Here is a 21,800-nt window from a genome sequence, read left to right on the forward strand (position 1 = left end):
CAAAGTGCTACAGTGGGTGAACGCCATATGGAAAAATGGCACTGAGCACACTACTTCTTATGAATGTTTCCTCAAGCTGTTCAACAGAGTTTTTGACCATGAACCTGAGGGAATTGAAGTCAGTGAAAGTCTGCTCACTATCTCACAGGGTTCCAGAGGAGTTGCTGAATATGTCCTCAACTTCAGGATGCTAGCAGCAGCCAGTGGCTGGAATGATCTGGCACTAAAAGAGGTGTTTCACCAAGGTCTCCATCTGGAAATTCTCAGTGAACTGGCATGTAGAGATAAACAACTAATGCTGGACTCCCTCACTGACCCAGCAATATGACTGGATCATTTGCTGACCAACTGACCCTTGCTCAAGGAGAACTCCAAACCTGTCCAGCCCTCTGAGGATTCTACACCGATGGAGGTTTCTCACACCCATCTGAAATGTGCTGAATGTGAAAGGAGGAAAGGGAGTCTTTGCTTCTACTGTGGGCTACCACTGCACCGACCTTATGTTTGTGCCATCGATCTTCTATCACGCACATCATCTCCACATGGTTGGATCTATCCCCTTTCTCAAAAGGAATGCTCTGCCATGGAGGAGTACATCCAAGAAGCCCTCAAACAGGGTTACATACATCCTACTAAGTCACTGGCATCAGCAGGCTTCTTCTTTGTGGAGAAACGAGGTGGTGGCCTCCGGCCATGCATAGACTATAGAGGATTGAATCAAGTATCTGTCAAATATCCCTATCCTCTTCCTCTTGTTCCTTTTGCCCTTGAACAACTTTGATCTGCCAAGATCTTCTCCAAGCTTGACCTACATAGTGCCTACAACCTAATCAGGATTAAGAAAGGCTATGAATGGAAGACCGCTTTCAGCACAACTGCCAGCCATTTTGAGTACAGGGTAATGCTCCATGGCCTTTCTTCAGCACCAAGCATGTTCCAGTGTCTGATCAATGGCATGCTCAGGAACATGCTAGGCAAGTTTGTGATTGCGTATATGGACGATATACTCTCCAGATGAGAAAAGTCATCTGGAACATGTCAGAGTCATCCTCCAATGTTTACTGGCCAATCATCTCTACGTGAAAGCAGAGAAATGTGAATTTCATCAGAATCAAATCTCCTTTTTGGGCTACATCATCAGTGCAGAAGGAGTCAGGATGGATTCCTCCAAGGTATCTGGAGTCACGTCCTGGCCAGTACCCACATCCATAAAGGAGCTTCAATGTTTCTTAGGCTTTGCCAACTTCTTCTACTGTCATTTTATTAGAGGCTTCAGCACAATTGCTGCTCCCCTAATGGCCCTGCTTAAGAAGGGACACAAGCACCTTCAATGGAACCCTTCAGTAGAGGAGGGCTTCAATCAGCTCAAGAACACCTTCATCTCTGCCCTGGTCCTACAGCATCCTGACCCAATCAAGCCATTCGCGGTTAATGCCTCTGATACAGGAATAGGAGGAGTCTTGTCTCAACGCTTCGGTGAGAAACACAAGCTTCACCCAATGGCCTTTTTCTCAAAGAAACTCACCTCTGCAGAAAGGAATTATGGCATCGGGAACAGAGAACTACTTAGCATTTAGTAAAGACAGTCATGGTCTTCAAGGCCTTCATCAAAGTCACGAAGTTTCAGATAATATGGCAGTGAGTGGATGTAAACAAACAATACATTAAGTGAATGTTGTACATATAATATTTTTTTTTTTTTAAGAAATGACTGTTGTGGTCGGTGGCATGGTGGTGTAGAGGTTAGCACTGTCGTTTCACAGCAAGAAGGTCCTGGGTTCGAGCCCAGTGGTCAATGAGGGCCTTTCTGTGTGGAGTTTGCATGTTCTCCCTGTGTCTGTGTGGGTTTCCTCCAGGTGCTCCAGTTTCCTGTCCAAAGACGTGCACGTTAGGCAAATTGGTGGCTCTAAATTGACCATAGGTGTGAGTATGAATGGTTGTTTGTCTCTATGTGTTAGCTCTGTGATGACTTGGCGACTTGTCCAGGTGTACCCTGCCTCTTGCCCATAGTCAGCTGGGATAGGCTCCAGCTTGCCTGCGACCCTGTACAGGATAAGTGGCTACAGATAATGGATCGATGTATGAATGGATGGACAGACTGTTGTGGCCAAAATTGTCATTTCTACCTGTTGTGTCTTGCCTTAACAAATTGAGTCAGTTAAGAGAAAATGCTAGGGTTAGCACTGTTACTTCACAGCAAGAAGGTTCTGGCTTCGAGCCCAGCAGCCGATGGGGGATCTTTCTGTGTGGAGTTGGCATGTTCTCCCCATGTCTGTGTGGGTTTCCTCTGGGTGCTCCAGTTTCCCGTCCAAAGACATGCACGTGAGGCGACTTGGTGGCTCTAAATTGACCATACCGGTAGGTGTGAGTGTGAATGGTTGTTTGTCTCTATTTGTTAGCTCTGTGATGACCTGGTGACTTGTCCAGGTGTACCCTGCCTCTCGCTCATAGTCAGCTGGGACAGGCTCCAGCTTGCCTGTGACCCTGTACAGGATAAGTGGCTCCAGATGGATGGATGGATGGACAGACTGTTGTGGCCAAAATTGTCATTTCTACCTGTAGTGTCTTGCCTTAACAATTTGAGTCAGTTAAGATAAAGTGCTAGGGTTAGCACTGTTACTTCACAGCAAGAAGGTTCTGGCTTTGAGCCCAGCAGCCGATGGGGGTTCTTTCTGTGTGGAGTTGGCATGTTCTCCTTCCAAGTGCTCCAGTTTCCCCCACAGTCCAAAGACATGTAGTGAGGTTAAATGGCTATTCTAAATAATCTAAATAATATTCTAAATAAATATTCTAAAGTCTTTCTCCAGAGAAACCACAACATATCTATTGAACTATGCAATGTGGTTCAATAGCCCACAAGCATAACTACATCATCACTTGTTTCCCACAATGCATTATGGGGGATAGCCAGGGTCAGTAGTTGAGTGATATGACGGATGTCAGATTAATTTTATGTGAGAGGAGAATTTTTGTTGTGATCCTATATAATACATTATATCCATACACGTGTGTGTGTGTGTGTGTGTGTGTGTGTGTGTGTGTGATCATTTCTATTTATATAAATTTATTTCTGAACATCATAAAAAATCCTTAATATTTTTAATATTGTAATTTTATTATTATTATTATTATTATTATTATTATTATTAATTCAGCAGCATCCTTACAGCACCCTCAGCATTAAGTGAAAAACACATTTCATAAACCAGAAATCCCACTTTGGAAGTGATTTACTGCCATCTAGTGGACTGAAATTTTATTATAAATAATCATCCATCCATTATCCATCCCACATCCATCCATATATGTCTGATAATGCTGAGGACATACAGTACATGTTAAACTTCAATAAAAAGTTAGAAATAGTTTAAATCATATAATATTATATCATGCAATACTGATTAATATTTTAAATGTATTTTTGTGTGTAGAAGGTATATATTAGCTGACATAGTGTGTGTATGTGTGTGTGTGTGTAGAAGGTATGTTTAGCTGATGTAGTCGCAGTGTGCTGCAGTGGTTTATCAGTGTGTGTATCTGCTCTGTGTAGCTGTCAGGCATTAATGCTCTACAACAGCTGAGTGCTTCCATTCTGTGAAATCAGTTTGTGATGTGGTTGACTCTCATCAGTCACACACCTCAGAGCCAGGAGGTGGAGCTCTGTTCAGCAGTCACACACCTCAGAGGCAGGAGGAGGAGCTCTGTTCATCAGTCACACACCTCAGAGGCAGGAGGAGGAGCTCTGTTCAGCAGTCACACATCTCAGAGCTGGAAGGAGGAGCTCTGCTTATCAGCACTGACATTAGTTTGATATATATGGAGAAAGTGAAAACTGCCTCATCTGATTTGTTCTTGAGGCTGTGTGAAGATTTCCTCTCATCTTTCTAATAAGGTAACAGTGAGCATGATTGGTGGCTCTCTCTCTCTCTCTCTCTCTCTGTAGGGGGCTGAGTGAGGGGACACACTTCTCTCAGTCTCTCTGGGTGAGTGGAGGTGAACACATCGTGTACAGCAAGGAGGGAGATGGAAATCTGTCTGAGTTTTTTCCTTCTCTCATCCACACTCATTCTCTCAGCTGCTGGTAAGAACGCACTGATTATTCACGCTAAAACAACACACACTTCTCACTTCAACAGGAAGTATGATTTTTACTCATGAGATCTGAGAGTTTTCTGGAGCCATTATAACTTTATAAACAGTGAAACTTTGATTGGTACCAAATTTTAAAAGCTGTAGATGAGCAAATGCATATCATCCTTTGTTTTTTTTTTCTTTCTGAGGCATCAATTATAAATATTATTATTTGTGAGTAAAAAGAACTAAACTAACACAAGGGTGTGTGCATGTGTGTGAGAGAGAGAAAGCGAGAGAGAGATGTAAACTTCTGACCACCACTGTATTATAATGATCACTATAACTACCACCTAATGGAAACTTCAAATATCTGTGTTTTGGTCTCGATGATGAATATGTGATTACAGTCAATGACAGTAGTGTGACAGGTATGATAAAATGTAATATTTTTTCGTGTGAGATTTTTTTTTGTCTTTGAAATAGTAAAAACAGACCCACTTATTGAGAGAGTGTCTGAATGATTTTAGTGATCATACCCATCAGTTCTCCAGTCATTGAAATTATTGGAAATAAACAGATGGTTTTCAAATTTAAAACATTTAAAACAAAGAATGTAAATGTTCAATATTTTGAATATTTAATATTTAGCATCAGTTTAGGTCCCTATTTAAATGTGAGCAAATGTGATATTGACCATGTCGACTGCTTTGTAAAAAAAAAAAAAAAAGGGGGTCAGTTTCTTTATGTATAATCTCTTTTTCTAAATGAGTGTGTGATCAGATGACACTCCAGTGGATTTGATGTAAAATTGTTCATCAGATTTTACATAAATTATAGAATCAGAAAAGCAAAAAAAGGGGCTGGAGCAAAAACTAAAATTCAGAAATTCATGTAAATGTTTCAAGGATTCCTCTTTTCTCTCTAGATGTCACTCATATAATTTGTAATGAAAATTGTTGTATTAAATTTAGAAAAGAATGCAAAAAAGGAGTATTTTCACTTGTGCACTCAGATTTTTGGATCCCATTGTATACAATAAATTTTATTGTCTGTCACACTTTACTTTTTAGATTTCAGTGGTGACTCCGATTATGAATACGGTGGGTTTCTGTTAAGTTTCTTTTTTTGGAATAAATAAATGAAGAATAAACAGTATAAACATTTATCTACAGTTTCCATCAGAAGTTTGCAGGCACTTATAATGGACATGAATGTCATGGCACTATTGCACTGCAAAACAATTGAAAGCTGAATTTGAGAAGAAAATTACTCAATACTAGTGAAATTATATTGTTGCATGGACAGATATTTTTACTTGATAAGACATCTTAGAAGTTGGTTGCAATCTAGAACTAGTTTTAATAATCTCAGAATTGGTGTTTTGTATTCTTCTCATAGGAAATGCTTGATCGTTTCAACTATTTTCAAGATATTTTCACTTGCTAAGGTATCATTTTTTTTTTCCAGTGTGGGCTTTCAGTGATGAACTGTTCTTTTTCTGTGGCAGAATGATTGCATAACTACATATTTAATAGAAAAAAAAAACAATTTAGTGAACCTATTTATAGGCGGCACGGTGGTGTAGTGGTTAGCGCTGTCACCTCACAGCAAGAAGGTCCGGGTTCGAGCCCCATAGCCGGTGAGGGCCTTTCTGTGCGGAGTTTGCAAGTTGTCCACATGGGTTTCCTCTGGGTGCTCCAGTTTCCCCCACAGTCCAAAGACATGCAGGTTAGGTTAACTGGCGACTCTAAATTGACCGTAGGTGTGAATGGTTGTCTGTGTCTATGTGTCAGCCCTGTAATGACCTGGCGACTTGTCCAGGGTGTACCCCGCCTTTCGCCCGTAGTCAGCTGGGATAGGCTCCAGCTTGCCTGCAACCCTGTAGAACAGGATAAAGCAGCTACAGATGATGATGAGATTCCTATTTATTTTACAGCACACTTATTATTTGGTTAAATGTCTCTTCGCAAGTTTTACCTTAACCAGACACTTTTGGTTGCCATCAACAAACTAATGGCTAAATTCTGGTTGGATATTTGTCCACTCTTCATTCAATTAAAGTTGTTGGTTTCCTAGAATGGACCTGACTTTTAAGAACACTCCACATATTTTAAATAGGATTGAGGTCAGACCGTTCCAAAAGCTTAATGTTATCCTGCTTTATCCTCCACAACCAACATTGATGTGTTTGGGGTGATTGTCCTGCTGGAACACCCAATTTTGTCCAAGTTTCTAATGATGCAGCTGCTGGGTTGAGTTATGCTGAAGAATTCTGAGATAGTTCTCCTTCATTACTCCATCCACTTTGTTGAACCATACTTCAGTGGCTTAACAGTTGGTACAGTGTTCTTGGGGTTGAATTGCTCACCTTTACTCATCCTTTACTCATCATACTCATACCTCTGGTCAATCGTTGTCTCATATGAATATAAAACTTTCCATCAGAAGGCTTTTCTTTATTCATGTGGTCAGCTGCACACTTTAGTTGAGCTTAAAGTTGTTGATTTTGGAGCAGGGGTTTCTTTCTTGGGCAGCAGCCTCTCAGTTCATGGTGATGTAAAACTTGCTTGATGGTAGACAGTGTTCCAGCAGCTTCCAGTTCATGGCAGATCTGTGCCTTGGTAGTTCCTGGGCTGTTCCTAACCATCTGAACCCATTTCTTCCTCACCTGGCAAAGTGGCTACACCTCCCAGTAAATTGTACTTGTCAAACAAATCCTTTTTATGTTGTGCACAGAGAAACTACCAGCTGGAGTCAGTCATCATCACTAACAGGAAGTTAAGTGGCCTTGGCAAGTTAAATGACATTCTGGAATGTTCAGCACCAGTGAATTAATAATCTAGATAGGTGCATGTTTAGTGTTGACCCTGTATGTATAATTTTGACCCTGTGTTGATTTCAGAAAACCCAAAAATAAACTAAAACTTGTGCACCAAATTCTAGTTTTTTTTTTCTATTGAAGATGTTGTACATTCATTCTGCCACAGATAAAGAACAGTTCAAAGAAATAACTGAAAGCCAGATCTTGCCATGACATTAATGTCCATGATGAGAGCATGTAACCTTCTGACCACCACTGTATTATAATGATCACTCTGACTTTACCACTGAATGGAAACTTCAAATATCTGTGTTTGGTATAGACGATGAACCTGAGATCACAGCTGATGACGGTACTATGACCGGTAGGACAATAATATGGCTATTTTCTCATGTTTGTGTGTGGGGGGGGGAGGGGGGGTCTCATTCATGACTCTTTGATTCAAGTTGTGTGTAAACCTTTGGGTCAGCTAAAGTGAACTGAACATTTTTTTTGTCAGATTTATGAAGAGTTTCATAAACATTAATTTTCTTTGAATTTGCATATTTATGTTGATAAATGGTAATCACCTGGAAATGACCAGGAGTGTGCACACCACAGATTATTTACATTTGGCAACTCCCAAGTTCCCAGTATAAAATGTGTATCCAGTGGAGTCACAGCACCAAAAACTCCAAATATGGAGAGAAATTACAGAGGTGAATTCAGCGTTGTTCATTCAGCACAACATCTCATCTCGTCTCATTATCTCTAGCTGCTTTATCCTTCTACAGGGTCGCAGGCAAGCTGGAGCCTATCCCAGCTGACTACGGGCGAAAGGCGGGGTACACCCTGGACAAGTCGCCAGGTCATCACAGGGCTGACACTTAGACACAGACAACCATTCACACTCACATTCGCACCTACGGTCAATTTAGAGTCACCAGTTGGTGACTCTAAATTGAGTCACATCTAAATTGAGTCACATCTAAATTGAGTCACATCTGCCTCATTTTATACAGCGGCATTTCATCTTGACTTAACAACAAGCATTATTCAATTAAAAATGGATTTGGATTGACTTGCTGTCTTTCTTTATATATGTAAGAACTCCTGAATGCAGTTTAGGCCTATATGAAATGAAAGTTCTAAAAATAATAAATTTGTGTGTGTATTCCTTTTGACGTTGGATTAATTTGAGATTATATATAATCTGTCAACAAAAATGCGGTAAATTACATGATTAGAAGCTGACCAATCAAGGTTTCAGATGTGTAAATTCAAACGCACTGACAACATGACTGGGATAAGTGTTTTTCAGAATTAACTGGATTATCAATAATTTCTGATTTTTTTTTTTCCTAGAAATACTTACAGTGGTGCTTGAAAGTTTGTCAACCCTTTAGAATTTATGTTTCTGCATAAATATGACCTAAAACATCATCAGATTTTCACACAAGTCCTAAAAGTAGATAAAGAGAACCCAGTTAAACAAATGAGACAAAAATATTTTCATGGTCATTTATTTATTGAGGAAAATGATCCAATATTACATATCTGTGAGTGGCAAAAGTATGTGATCCTTTGCATTCAGTATCTGGTGTGACCCCCTTGTGCAGCAATAACTGCAACTAAATGTTTCCAGTAACTGTTGATCAGTCCTGCACACCGGCTTGGAGGAATTTTAGCCCGTTCCTCCGTACAGAACAGCTTCAACTCTGGGATGTTGGTGGGTTTCCTCACATGAACTGCTCGCTTCAGGTCCTTCCACAACATTTTGACTGGATTAAGGTCAGGACTTTGACTTGGCCATTCCAAAACATCAACTTTATTCCTCTTTAACCATTCTTTGGTAGAACAACTTGTGTGCTTAGGGTCATTGTCTTGCTGCATGACCCATCTTCTCTTGAGATTCAGTTCATGGACAGATGTCCTGACATTTTCCTTCAGAATTCGCTGGTATAACTCAGAATTCATCATTCCATCAATGATGGCAAGCCGTCCTGGCCCAGATGCAGCAAAACAGGCCCAAACCATGATACTACCACCACCATGTTTCACAGATGGGATAAGGTTCTTATGCTGGAATGCAGTGTTTTCCTTTCTCCAAACAAACGCTTCGCATTTGAACCAAAAAGTTCTATTTTGGTCTCATCTGTCCACAAAACATTTTTCCAATAGCCTTCTGGCTTGTCCACATGAGCTTTAGCAAACTGCAGATGAGCAGCAATGTTCTCCTTGCAACCCTGCCATGCACACTATTGTTGTTCAGTGTTCTGCCGATGGTGGACTCATGAACATTAACATTAGCCAATATGAGAGAGGCCTTCAGTTGCTTAGAAGTTACCCTGGGGTCCTTTGTGACCTCACCGACTATTATACGCCTTGCTCTTGGAGTGATCTTTGTTGGTCGACCACTCCTGGGGAGGGTAACAATGGTCTTGAATTTCCTCCATTTGTACACAATCTGTTTGACTGTGGATCGGTGGAGTCCAAACTTGTTAGAAATGGTTTTGTAACCTTTTCCAGCCTGATGAGCGTCAACAACACTATTTCTGAGGTCTTCAGAAATCTCCTTTGCTCGTGCCATGATACACTTCCACAAACATGTGTTGTGAAGATCAGACTTTGATAGATCCCTGTTCTTTAAATAAAACAGGGTGCCCACTCACACCTGATTGTCATCCCGAGGGTGTACATCACGAGGGTGGGGTGTAAATGTCTGTGATCATGGTCAAGATGCTGGAGTCACCTGCTCAGGTAAACTAATTTATTTAGAAAAAAATAGATCACAATGGAATTAAATTATTAACATGATTAATTACATAATTACATTAAGTTGAATGAAGTGTTGAGAGAGAGACAGAGATTGTAAACTTCTGACCACCGCTGTATTAAAATGATCATTGAAAACACCTGACTCTAATTTCACCTTCAAATTAACTGCTAATCCTAGAGGTTCACATACTTTTGCCACTCACAGATATGTCATATTGGATCATTTTCCTCAATAAATAAATTACTGAGTATAATACTTTTGTCTCATTTGTTTAACTGGGTTCTCTTTTTCTACTTTTAGGACTTGTGTGAAAATCTGATGATGTTTGAGGTCATATTTATGCAGAAATATAGAAAATTCTCAAGGGTTCACAAACTCTCAAGTACCACTGTATAAGAATGATTTATGCCTAAATCATTCATATCCAGCTTGGTGAATGAGGCACCAGAGAGAGAGAAAGTCCTCATAATTCATCAGAAAAAAACAGGAATATAATAAATATTACATAGCTATTCATACCCCTCTCTCTCTCTCAGGCAGTGTGAGATTGGCGAACGGTGGAAGTCACTGTGCCGGGACAGTGGAGGTTCTTCATAATGGTCAGTGGGGAACAGTGTGTGATAATGGCTGGGATATGACAGATGCTGCAGTGGTGTGTAGAGAGCTACACTGTGGGGAGCCTGTAAATGTGTGGGATGAGGCTTACTTTGGACCAGGAGCAGGACCAATCTGGATGGATTATGTGGACTGTAATGGATCAGAGTCAACACTGAAGAACTGTACATCACGAGGGTGGGGTGTAAATGTCTGTGATCATGGTCAAGATGCTGGAGTCACCTGCTCAGGTAAACTAATTTATTTAGAAAAAAATAGATCACAATGGAATTAAATTATTAACATGATTAATTACATAATTACATTAAGTTGAATGAAGTGTTGAGAGAGAGACAGAGATTGTAAACTTCTGACCACCGCTGTATTAAAATGATCATTGACTTTACCACCTAAAGTCCTCATAAAAAACAAAAAATAACAAAGCATCTCTCTCTCTCTCTCTCTCTCTCTCTCTCCTTCAGACAGTGTGAGGTTGGTGAATGGTGAAAGCCGCTGTGCTGGGAGAGTGGAGGTTCTTCATGATGGTCAGTGGGGAACAGTGTGTGGTCATTCCTGGGATATGAGAGAAGCTGCAGTGGTGTGTAGACAGTTGCGCTGTGGGGAGCCTGTCGATGTGTGGGATGGGACTCACTTTGGACAAGGATCAGGACCAATCTGGATGGAATATGTGGACTGTAATGGATCAGAGATGACACTGAAGAACTGTAGATCACGAGGGTGGGGAGAACATAACTGTGATCATAGTCTCGATGCTGGAGTCACCTGCTCAGGTAAAGTTATTTATTTAAAAAAATCTACAACTAATTAAATTACTAACATGATCAATTTAACTCATTTTAAGTACATAATTCCATTAAATGTAATTAAATGTTGAGAGAGAGAAAGTCCTGACAAACAATAACATTAAATAAAACCTCTCTCTCTCTCTCAGACAGTCTGAGGTTGCTGAATGGTGGAAGTCCCTGTGCTGGGAGAGTGGAGGTTCTTCATAATGGTCAGTGGGGAACAGTGTGTGGAGATGACTGGGATATGGATGATGCTGCAGTGGTGTGTAGAGAGCTACACTGTGGGGAGCCTGTAAATGTGTGGGGTGAGGCTTACTTTGGACCAGGATCAGGACCAATCTGGATGGATTATGTGGACTGTATTGGATCAGAGTCAACACTGAAGCAATGCGGCTCACTAGGGTGGGGTGTAAATTTCTGTGGTCATGGTGAAGATGCTGGAGTCACCTGCTCAGGTAAACTAATTTATTTAAAAAAAAATAGATGACTACTAATTAAATTATTAACATGATTAAGTTCATGAGTTTAATTCCATCATTAAGTTGAATTAAATATTTATTTTATTTAAATATAAAGCATTTTGTGACTATATTGGAATGATTTCTTGATATTCTGACTTTGCTGAAAATTTATACAATATTGACACAATGAAATAAAACCCAGGTCACAGAATGCCGAGACTTTCTGCTGGTCCTCACCGGTGCTCTGGGAGAGTGGAGGTGCTTCATGGAGGTTCCTGGTCCACAGTGTGTGATGCTGACTTTGACCAGCAGGATGCAGAGGTTGTGTGCAGAGAGCTGGGCTGTGGGATTCCTGTGGAGATGCTTGGATCAGCTGCTTTTGGCCGAGGGAAGGGTCAGGTGTGGACAGATTTGCTTCAGTGTAGAGGAAAGGAATCTGGGATTTACTTCTGTCCAACATCATCTTCACTCAAACACTCAACCTGCTCCCATGACAACGATGTGGGATTAATATGTTCTGGTTAAGTATCATGATTTAACTTCTGTTTAAATAGAGACCACAAATCTGTCAATCAAACTTTAAGCTGCCTTTGTTAATTTTCCTCTTTCACCAAGCTCTTGGCTGTTTGTTAAGCTTACACAGGGGCGCGGCTGGTGAACGGACCAGACTCCTGTTCTGGTCGAGTGGAGCTCCAGTACCTCAGTGAGTGGGGCACAGTTTGTGCTGTAAGCTGGGATAGGAGAGCTGCAGATGTTCTCTGTGCACAGCTGGATTGTGGGAGTGCTGTGGCTGTGGTGGAGGTCAACTGGTTTGGGGAGGGGCATGACCCCATCTGGGCTGATGTGTTTGATTGTCAGGGGAATGAGACACACCTCTCACAATGTGGCATCTCATCATGGAGTCGAGCTGCATGCTCTCATCAACACGATGCTGGAGTCATCTGTAATGGTGAGATATTAACATCACATACACCACGTTAGTGAATAAAGTCAGTGTTCATTAGAATATTTAAACCATGTTCTTCTGCTTCAGGATCATCCGTGGCATTTCATGAGGGGCGAGTGAGGTTGTCTGGAGGGAGCAAGTGTCAGGGGGAGGTGGAGATTTATTTCAGGCAGGACTGGAGGAGAGTTCTCCTGGACTCGTGGAGTCTGTCTGAGGCGTCTGTGCTCTGCAGACAGCTGGGCTGTGGCTCTGTGCTGAACTACCGCTCCTCTCCATCCACCACTGAACACAAACACATGTGTGTAACGGGTTTCAGCTGCTCTGGGACTGAAGCTCATCTGGGGAACTGCAGCAGTACACAACCTGTCAACTGCAGCTCTGGGGAACAGCTGTACATCACCTGCTCAGGTAAGCAGCACAACACCAACCAATGAGCAGTGATTAACAACAGGAATAAATGTTTTATCATTCTAAAGTGTTATATTAAAGATACACAATAATCAAATATTCTACAAAGGTATATTAGTTTTATATACTTTATTAAATTAAATAAATCTTTAACCCAGCCCCCAGGTCCATCAGGCTGGTTGGTTCTGGTGGAGACTGTGCAGGAAGGCTGGAGGTTTTCCACAGCGGCTCATGGGGGACAGTGTGTGATGACTCGTGGGATATTGAGGATGCACAGGTGGTGTGCAGACAGCTGCAGTGTGGAGAGGCCCTCAGTACCCACATACCGGCCTGGTTTGGTCCTGGAACTGGGCCTGTATGGCTGAATGAGGTGGAGTGTGAGGGGAAAGAGACGTCCCTGTGGAACTGCAGATATCAGCTGTGTGAAGAGGGTGAATGTGGACACCAGGAGGATGTAGGAGTCGTGTGCTCAGGTACAGTGTGATGACTGAGATTAAACCTGTTAAATATGGACGTGTCTGTGTTTCAAAACTGAGCTCCAAAATTCCTGAAATTCAACATGAGTAAGGACCTGTTTATCCCCTTCAGAAATAATGTGTACAATTGTACAAATGAAGTTGCATAGCATTTTCCCTTTTCTCCAAAGGGGTTAAGAATGTAATGCATCTTGAATATATTTTTTTACTTAAAGATAATATTGGGCGGCACGGTGGTGTAGTGGTTAGCGCTGTCACCTCACAGCAAGAAGGTCTGAGTTCGAGCCCCATGGCTGGCGAGGGCCTTTTTGTGCGGAGTTTGCATGTTCTCCCCGTGTCCATGTGGGTTTCCTCCTGGTGCTCCGGTTTCCCCCACAGTCCAAAGACTTGCAGGTTAGGTTAACTGGTGACTCTAAATTGACTGTAGGTGTGAATGTGAGTGTGTGAATGGTTGTTGGTGTCTATGTGTCAGCCCTGTGATGACCTGGTGACTTGTCCAGGGTGTACCCTGCCTTTAGCCCGTAGTCAGCTGGGATAGGCTCCAGCTTGCCTGCAACCCTGTAGAACAGGATAAAGCAGCTGGACATCATGAGATGAGAAGATATTACACATCTTTAATTCAGTATGAATCATTCTTCTTCCACAAGAGTATAACGAGATCCAACTCACGGAGGGCTGTGAGGGGAATCTGGAAGTGTTCTACAATGGATCCTGGGGTAATGTGTGTCACAATCAGATGGATGATGAGACAGTAAACATGGTGTGTCGAGAGCTGAACTGTGGAAGACGTGGCAGTCTGTCAAACACTGCAGCGAGAGTAAAATCTGCTCCGAACTGGCTGGATTATCTGAAGTGTAGGAAACACGACTCTAATCTGTGGCAGTGTCCATCTTCACCCTGGGGACAGAACAGCTGTAATAATCTTAATGAGGTAGCTCATATTACTTGTACAGGTGGGTGGATTCAGATTTTTCTGGTTCTGTCTATTGCCATAAATTGCAGTGCTTTATTGTGAATAGTGTATAACTAATGTTGCTGAAATATAAAGTGTATTTGGTAAAAAAATCCTGTGAAAAGTCTGAGGAAAGTCTGCTCTGAGAGATGAACGTGCATGTGAAACCTTTTCATTCATGCATGTATTTTATTCCTGCAGATGATGGAAAGTCTCTCCATCCACGAGAAAAGTGCTCTTCATTTCCCTCTCAGACACATTGCTCAAGTAAGGATAGATAAGGAAAAGCTTTTTGTACTGTTCTTCATTTGCATTTGTTAGTGACAGAAGATATTTCCTCATGTGTTTATAAAATCATTTTCTGAGGACTTGAATGGATTTTCTCTCATAACCATCCTGAGGGCATTCTTCCTCACTGTAGTGCGTCACTGGTTGAGTGGAATACTGAAGTGCGGACAGGTAGAGGATGATGTCAACAGAGACTTTATTTTCAGTATTTTCTTTTTCTTTTCAGCTTCACTTAGATCTTTAGCTTGCGCACACATGCATGCGTGCACACACATGCTCTGGTCAGGAGAGACATTGCCTCTTCGCTCTCTCCCTCTTTTTCTCTACTCCATCATCACTGAAACAGACACACAACATTAATTGACAAAAAGTATGATCATTATGCCACTCCCCTTCCCTGGCCCCACCCTCTATTCACAAACCAATGCTTGACCATGCCCCTGCTGCCACACATCCCCACCACCCGACTCAGGCCAGGGAGCTGTCTGGCCGGCAGTGGACCCCCTGATGGGACAGGGAGTCCATCACCACCATCTGCACCCCCAGCCTGTGGACCACTTCGAATTTGAAAGGTTGGAGGGATAGATACCAATGGATGATCTGAACATTGTCATCTTTCATGTGGTGGAGCTACTGGAGCAGGGTGTGATCAGAACAGTGGGTTAAAGGGTGCCCAGCAGGTTGTATTAGAGGGTGAGGACCACCCACTTGATGCCCAAGCATTCTTTCTTGATGGTGCTGTAAATACTTTCACACATCAAGAGCTTGCGGCTGATGTACAGCACTGGACATTTATTGCCCTCCACCTCCTGGGACAGAACAGCTCCTTGTCCGACGTGTCAGTCTGCAAAATAAAAGGGAGAGAGAAGTCAGAGGAGTGTAAAAGTGGCCCCCTATACAGTGCAGCTTTTACCTTGGTGAAGGCCTGTTGGCACTGCTCTGTCCATTGGACCGGCTTTGGTGCTCCATTTTTAGTGAGATCAGTCAGTGGGCTTTTGACATCCGAATAGTTAGGTATGAACCTTTAAACCTGTAAAACCTGTAAAAGTAGCCAGCCAGCCCCAGTTTCACCCTCTTTTTGGTCTTGGGCCTCGGGCAGGCCACAATTGCTGCAGTCTTGTCAATTTGGAGACGCACCTGTCCATGACCCAAGTGGAAACCCAGATACCATACTTCCACCCACCCAATCGCATACTTTTTCAGGTTTGCTGTGAGGCCCGCACACCTCAGTGACTTCAGGACAGCCTTAAGCTGTTCTCGGTGCTGCGGCCAATTATTGCTATATGTTATAGATGTTGTTTAAGTAGACTGCAGCATGGGGGCAGAGGATTTTGTCCATGAGCCGCTGGAATGTAGCGGGAGTGCCAAATAACCTGAAAGGAAGTGTGATGAATTGGTGTTTGCCAAACGGTGTGGAAAAGGCTATTTTCTCTTGGTATAGAGGAGTCAAGGTGATCTGCTAATATCCCTTTGTCAAATCCAGTTTCGAGTAAAACCAAGCAGTGTGTAATCGATCAAGCAATTCATCAATGCAAGCGATTGGGTATGTGTCAAATGTAGACACTGTGTTGACTTTTATATAGTCCACACAGACCAACCCATCGGTCTTGGGAACGAGGACCACCGGGCTGCCCCAATCACTGTGGGACTCCTCGATTATTCCCATTTCAAGCATGGCCTCGAGTTCGTCCTGAACCACCGCTTTGTTGTGTTCAGGCAAGTGGTATGGGTGGTTACATACCACCACCCCTGGGGGCATCTCAATATGGTGTTTGATGAGGTAAGTGTGGCAGGGAAGAGATGAGAGCACATTGGGAAAACACTGCTTGCAACCTGGCAACCTCCATAAGTTGGGGCAGTGAGAGGTGGCCTCCACAAGGGACTGGAGTAGCTTGAATAGTGACTTGCATTTTGATCTCTGGCCTGAGCTCCGCCCTGTCCAGAACCGCCAATGCCATGGGGACCCCCTTGTTCCAAAGTTTTAACAGATTGAGGTGGTATATTTGTTGTGCCCTGACCCATCCGTTCACCTCACCTTATAGTCGACATCCCCGATTCACCGTATGACCTCAAAAGGCCCTTGCCACTTGGCAATCAATTTCGAGCTTGCAGTGGGCAATAATACAAGTATCTCCTGGTGTGAATGCTCTATGGCGCATGCCCCTGTTGTACAGCCGAGCTTGACATTCTTGTGTCTGCTGTAAATTCTCCTGGGTTAAGTGATTGAGTGTTTGGAGCTTTTCACACAGGTTGAGAATATACTGAATTTTGTTTTTACAGATCGAATGTCCCTCCTCCCAATTTTCCCACAGCACGTTCAAGATGCCACGAGACTTACACCCATATAATAATTTGAATGGGGAGAATCCTGTGGAGGCTTGTGGGATCTCTTGTACTGCAAATAACAGGGGCTTGAGCCATTTATCCCAATTATGTACACCCTCGCTTTTAAACTTCTGAATTAGGTTTTTAAGTGTTTGGTTGAATTGTTCTACCAAGCCATCTGTTTGTGGGTGATATACGCTGGTGTGGGTGGTTTTAATCCGCAATAACTCCTATAGCTCACAAAGTGTGCATGATGTGAATGTAGTGCCTTGGTCAGTCAGGATTTCTTTGGGAATCCTGACTTGGGAGATAATTTTGAATATTGGCTCTGCCACATTGCATACAGAAATGTTACACAGCGGGACTGCTTTGGGAGATCACATTGCATAGTCCACTCAGATTAAAATAAAGTAATATCCTCCTGCCAACTGATCCATTGGCTCGATGAGATCCATGCCAGTTCTTTCAAAAGGAGTTTCGATTAGAGGGAGAGGGTGCAAGGGTGCTTTTAGAGTAGCCACTGGATTCACCAGCTGGCATTCACAGCATGCCGTACACCACTGATGGACATCCCTGTGAATATCTGGCCAATAGAACCAGGCAATTATTCGGGTTAGTGTCTTATCCTGACCCAAGTGTTCAGCCATTGGGTGAAACTGAGCCACATGGACTAGAAGTTCCCTAGAACTCTTTAGGATTAATAATTGGGCTATTTGTTTATGGGTTTGAGTGTCCTATGTCACTTGGTATAACATATCTTTAATAATTGCAAAGTATGGGAAAGAGGCTGTTGCATTTGGCTGGAGAGTTTGGACATCAATTACTCTCACTTGGTAAAAGGCATGATGCAGAGTCTCATCTTACATTTGTTCTAATGGGAAATCCTTGAGGCAATCCCTGAGGGACAGAGAGAGGAGGGGTGGGCCACTCCTCATATCACTCTGATGCAATGCTAACATGGACTGCTCTGAAATGGCTTCCCCAGTCAATACCACACCAGAACCCCCATGACATGTTACCACAGGACCCACCCACTACTCCATGGTCCATCTATCCCCAGAATTCATGGGTGGGTGAGGCATGGACTAACTGCTGCCTCTACACTGTGCTTCTCACTCCAAAATAGAATGTGGATGAACACTAGTAGATATTCTTGAACATTCTGGTGTACACACAAAGCTTTCACCACTTGTGCTGTCCCCAATGCCTCACCTTGAACCAGGCTTTGGTGGATTGAGGTCTGATTACATCCGGAATCCACAACATGTGATATGTATCCCCTTAAATATGCACTGCTATGTGATGCACCACAGCCTGATTGAGGGCAGTCTCTGGCACGCAGGGATTCCAGACCACAGCCCCCACCTCCATTGCAGAGCACTTGCCCTGGACATGCCTGGGTTTCCTGCAGTGCCAACATACCAGTCCAGGCTTCACCTCTGCACTGGCAATTTGGGGATCACTCACCTGGTGGGGAGAAGACACAGACACAGAAGGGAAAGAAGGGAGGGGGGCACCGCTGCTGCAGTGAGCCAGCTGCAGGGGGGCTGGTCCCTGTTTCTGTGGTGGGGGAATGGGGCAGGGATGGGAAGAGGTGTGGGGGGAAAGAGAGAAGGGTAGAAATAGAGAGAGAAGAGGCATGATGTCTGCCTGCCACTGGAACCGCCGCCAAATAGTCCTCTGCCAACTTGATTGCTTGATCCAGTGACACTGGGTGGTGGCACTGGACCCAATCTGCTGAACCCACTCTGCTGAACCTTCGAGCAGCCATGAGATGAACTGCTCCAGTGCCACTACGTTGATGAGCCCCTCGGCGTCGCAGTCTTCTGCTCTCAGCCACTGCCAGAAGGCATCCCGGAGCTGTTGGTTGAAAGCAACTGGCCAACAAACTTCCCGCAGTGTTGGTGTGTGGATGTGCAGACAGTATTGTTCCGGGGAACGGCTTACACACTGCAAGATGGCTTGCTTCAAGTTGATGTAATTGAGCTGACTGTCGGTGGGGAGCTGGGCTTCTCTAGACAGCAGCGGTAGTAGACAAGCCACATGTTGCTCGACCGACCACCCCCCCATGCCTTGGTTGCTTGCTCAAACAGTGTGTTGAAGGCATCCAAGCCACCATGTGGCCCCATCTTCACGACCGTGACTTGGGATGGGTCCACAACAGTGGTTGTCAAGAACTCCAGCAATATGAGCAGGTGCCGGAACACCTGGCAATCTTTCTGCTGAGCCAGCAACAAGGCTTCAAAGCACTGTCCCTACTTTCAGAGGGCAATCAGCACATGGTGCTGGCTCTGTTGGGTGACAGTGAGGGCATGGACTAGGTCATTGAGTGGGGAGGACTACATGGGTGGTTCCTTCAGTGTCCCGGGTTTCGATGCTACTGTAGTGCATCCTTGGGTGTGTAGAATATTGAAGCACAGACAGGCAGAGGATGATATCAACACAGACTAGATTTTTGCTATTTTCTTTTGCTTTTCAGCTTCACAAAGCTCATTAGCTCGCTCACACACATGCTCTCATCAGGAGAGACCACACCTCTTCAGTCTCTCCCTCCTCTTCTCTGCTCCATCATCACTGAAACAGACACACACAACATTAATTGACAACATATATGACCCTTTTGCCACTCACCTTCCCTGGCCCCACCCTCGATTCACAAACCAATGCTTAACCACACCCCCACCACTACACTCCCATTTCATGAAAATTAAACCAACAGAGATAGTCAGTCAACAGAACCCAAAGCTGATCTTACTGCTTTACATGATTTCATTCAGCAGCAATTCATTCCTTTATTTATGAATAACACATCAAAGTAAACACCTGGATATGGAGTTGGTATGAGATTCTTTTTCAGAAGACCTCAGAAAGTGTTTTTGGTAAACGAGCCCATGTTCAGTGTAATATAAGGTTGTATTATCATTGTGTTGTAGTGAGCTGTGTGACTGGAGCTGTTCTTCAGCGTGGGTGTGTTTTCCTCATGTGTGTGATGTAGAGCGCTGGTCTCTCAGGCTGAGGGGAGATAAGGGAAGCTGCTCTGGGGGGTTGGAGGTGTATCATAACGCTACGTGGGGCTCCATTTGTGATGATCAGTGGAACATCAGGAACGCTCAGGTGGTGTGCAGACAGCTGGGCTGTGGGTCGGCGCTGAGAGCTGAGAGGAATGTTACTGGTTCTGGTGAAGAGACGATCTGGCTGAACAGAGTGAAGTGTCGAGGGGATGAGATTCACCTGTGGGACTGTCATCATTCCCTGAAGAACCACACTGACTGCTCTCATGCTGGAGTCACCTGTGCAGGTCAGAGGGGTGCACTAAATTTTCAGCTTTCTTTCTCTGATCATGACACTTTTCTCTGTGTTTAAGACTTGATGACTTTTATTTATAATCATTTCTGCGAGCTTGAAAGCTCAGAACCGAAACAGTAATACTCATCAGCATGTCATAAACCTGATTTACTGAGTGTTTATTTGTATGACCAGATTTTTTTTCTTTCTGTAAATAAAGGCAAATCCACTGTGCTCACAATGACACCCACCATCACCACCACCACATCAGGTCTGTATATTTGTTCCAGTACAATAATTGCTACTGTTCAGTATTTTTCTAAATATTTATGATTACAGTGTCGTATCGAGATCCTCTTCTGTGTTTTTGATTTCAGTAAGACCCACTCAAACTTCTCCATCAGCTGAAGCTCCATCCAGCCCTCCACTGGTTCTCTTTGTGTTGGGAACGCTGCTCTTCCTGGCCTTAGTGCTTCTGCTGCTCCTGTTTTACCAGAACAGAGCGCTCAGGAGAGGTACGACACATTCACACATTTTCTTTTCTCTACAACACCAACTCTATTATTGGATTATATTATTTACAATGGGGCGGCACGGTGGTGTAGTGGTTAGCGCTGTCGCCTCCCAGCAAGAAGGTCCTGGGTTCTGTGTGGAGTTTTCATGTTCTCGCCGTGTCCGCGTGGGTTTCCTCCGGGTGCTCCGGTTTCCCCCACAGTCCAAAGACATGCAGGTTAGGTTAACTGGTGACTCTAAATTGACCGTAGGTGTGAATGTGAGTGTGAATGGTTGTCTGTGTCTATGTGTCAGCCCTGTGATGACCTGGCGACTTGTCCAGGGTGTACCCCGCCTTTTGCCCGTAGTCAGCTGGGATAGGCTCCAGCTTGCCTGCGACCCTGTAGAAGGATAAAGCGGCTAGAGATAATGAGATGAGATGAGATTATTTACAATCACACACTTTATTTAAAATTGGTATTCAGAATTATTTACAAATACAAACTATTATTATTATTATTATTATTATTATCCACTCCCAGAAGTCTCCAAGTTGAGGTGTAACACTCAGTCTGAGGCAGTCTATGAGGAGATCAACAGGAGATACACAGTCTATGAGGAGATCAACCACAGATACATCACCAGACGAAACAGAAGCTCCACTCAAAGAGGTGATTGAGATGTGAACTGATCTCCATCACACTTATTGTATTTTATTTAAACCTGTTGCTGAAATTTACTGCATGCAATTCATCAAATCACTCAATACAAAATACACACCTCAGTGCACACTCAGGGATTAAAGTAATATTTTCCCCAAATCCAGTGAGATTTATTTGTTTAAAACAAATAAATAAAAATAAATAAAAATAAGTGTGTGTGAGAGGAAGTGTGCAGTTGGAGTCCATGTGGTGTCAAGGCAGAATTCTGCTGATAAACATCTATTAAAGCTTCTGATTTAGTGCAGGTGCAAGTGTGTGTGTGTGTGCGCACTTTCCTGAACCCCCCCCCTTCCTACGTGCATGCATGTGTGTGATTGATTTAACAAAAATAAGTGTGTGTGTGTGTGTGTGTGTGTGAGAGAGAGAGAGAGAGAGAGGAAGTGTGTAGTTCG

At 43.3% G+C, this 21,800-nt stretch overlaps 2 protein-coding genes across 2 annotated transcripts in view; both read left to right on the top strand.

The window, feature by feature from the left end:
• Nucleotides 1-3,993: 3,993 nt before the first annotated feature.
• On the top strand, nucleotides 3,994-12,406 carry LOC132870175 (scavenger receptor cysteine-rich domain-containing group B protein-like). The gene is made up of 7 exons (XM_060903756.1): nucleotides 3,994-4,081; nucleotides 5,145-5,174; nucleotides 7,218-7,259; nucleotides 10,190-10,498; nucleotides 10,730-11,038; nucleotides 11,200-11,508; nucleotides 11,717-12,406. The coding sequence occupies exons 1-7, from the start codon at nucleotides 4,024-4,026 to the stop codon at nucleotides 12,037-12,039; spliced, it is 1,380 nt and encodes a 459-aa protein (XP_060759739.1). The 5' UTR covers nucleotides 3,994-4,023; the 3' UTR covers nucleotides 12,040-12,406.
• The window catches only part of LOC132869650 (deleted in malignant brain tumors 1 protein-like), a 139,725-nt gene continuing 130,190 nt past the window's right edge, over nucleotides 12,266-21,800 (top strand). The window contains exons 1-6 of the mRNA XM_060902942.1: nucleotides 12,266-12,323; nucleotides 12,548-12,868; nucleotides 13,027-13,346; nucleotides 15,449-15,452; nucleotides 18,438-18,465; nucleotides 19,942-20,207. Coding sequence (XP_060758925.1) covers nucleotides 12,266-12,323; nucleotides 12,548-12,868; nucleotides 13,027-13,346; nucleotides 15,449-15,452; nucleotides 18,438-18,465; nucleotides 19,942-20,207 — 997 coding nt within the window. The remainder of the gene's footprint in view (nucleotides 12,324-12,547; nucleotides 12,869-13,026; nucleotides 13,347-15,448; nucleotides 15,453-18,437; nucleotides 18,466-19,941; nucleotides 20,208-21,800) is intronic.

The sequence above is a fragment of the Neoarius graeffei genome, chromosome 21, assembly GCF_027579695.1.
Source record: "Neoarius graeffei isolate fNeoGra1 chromosome 21, fNeoGra1.pri, whole genome shotgun sequence".
Classification (NCBI taxonomy): Eukaryota; Metazoa; Chordata; class Actinopteri; order Siluriformes; family Ariidae; genus Neoarius; species Neoarius graeffei.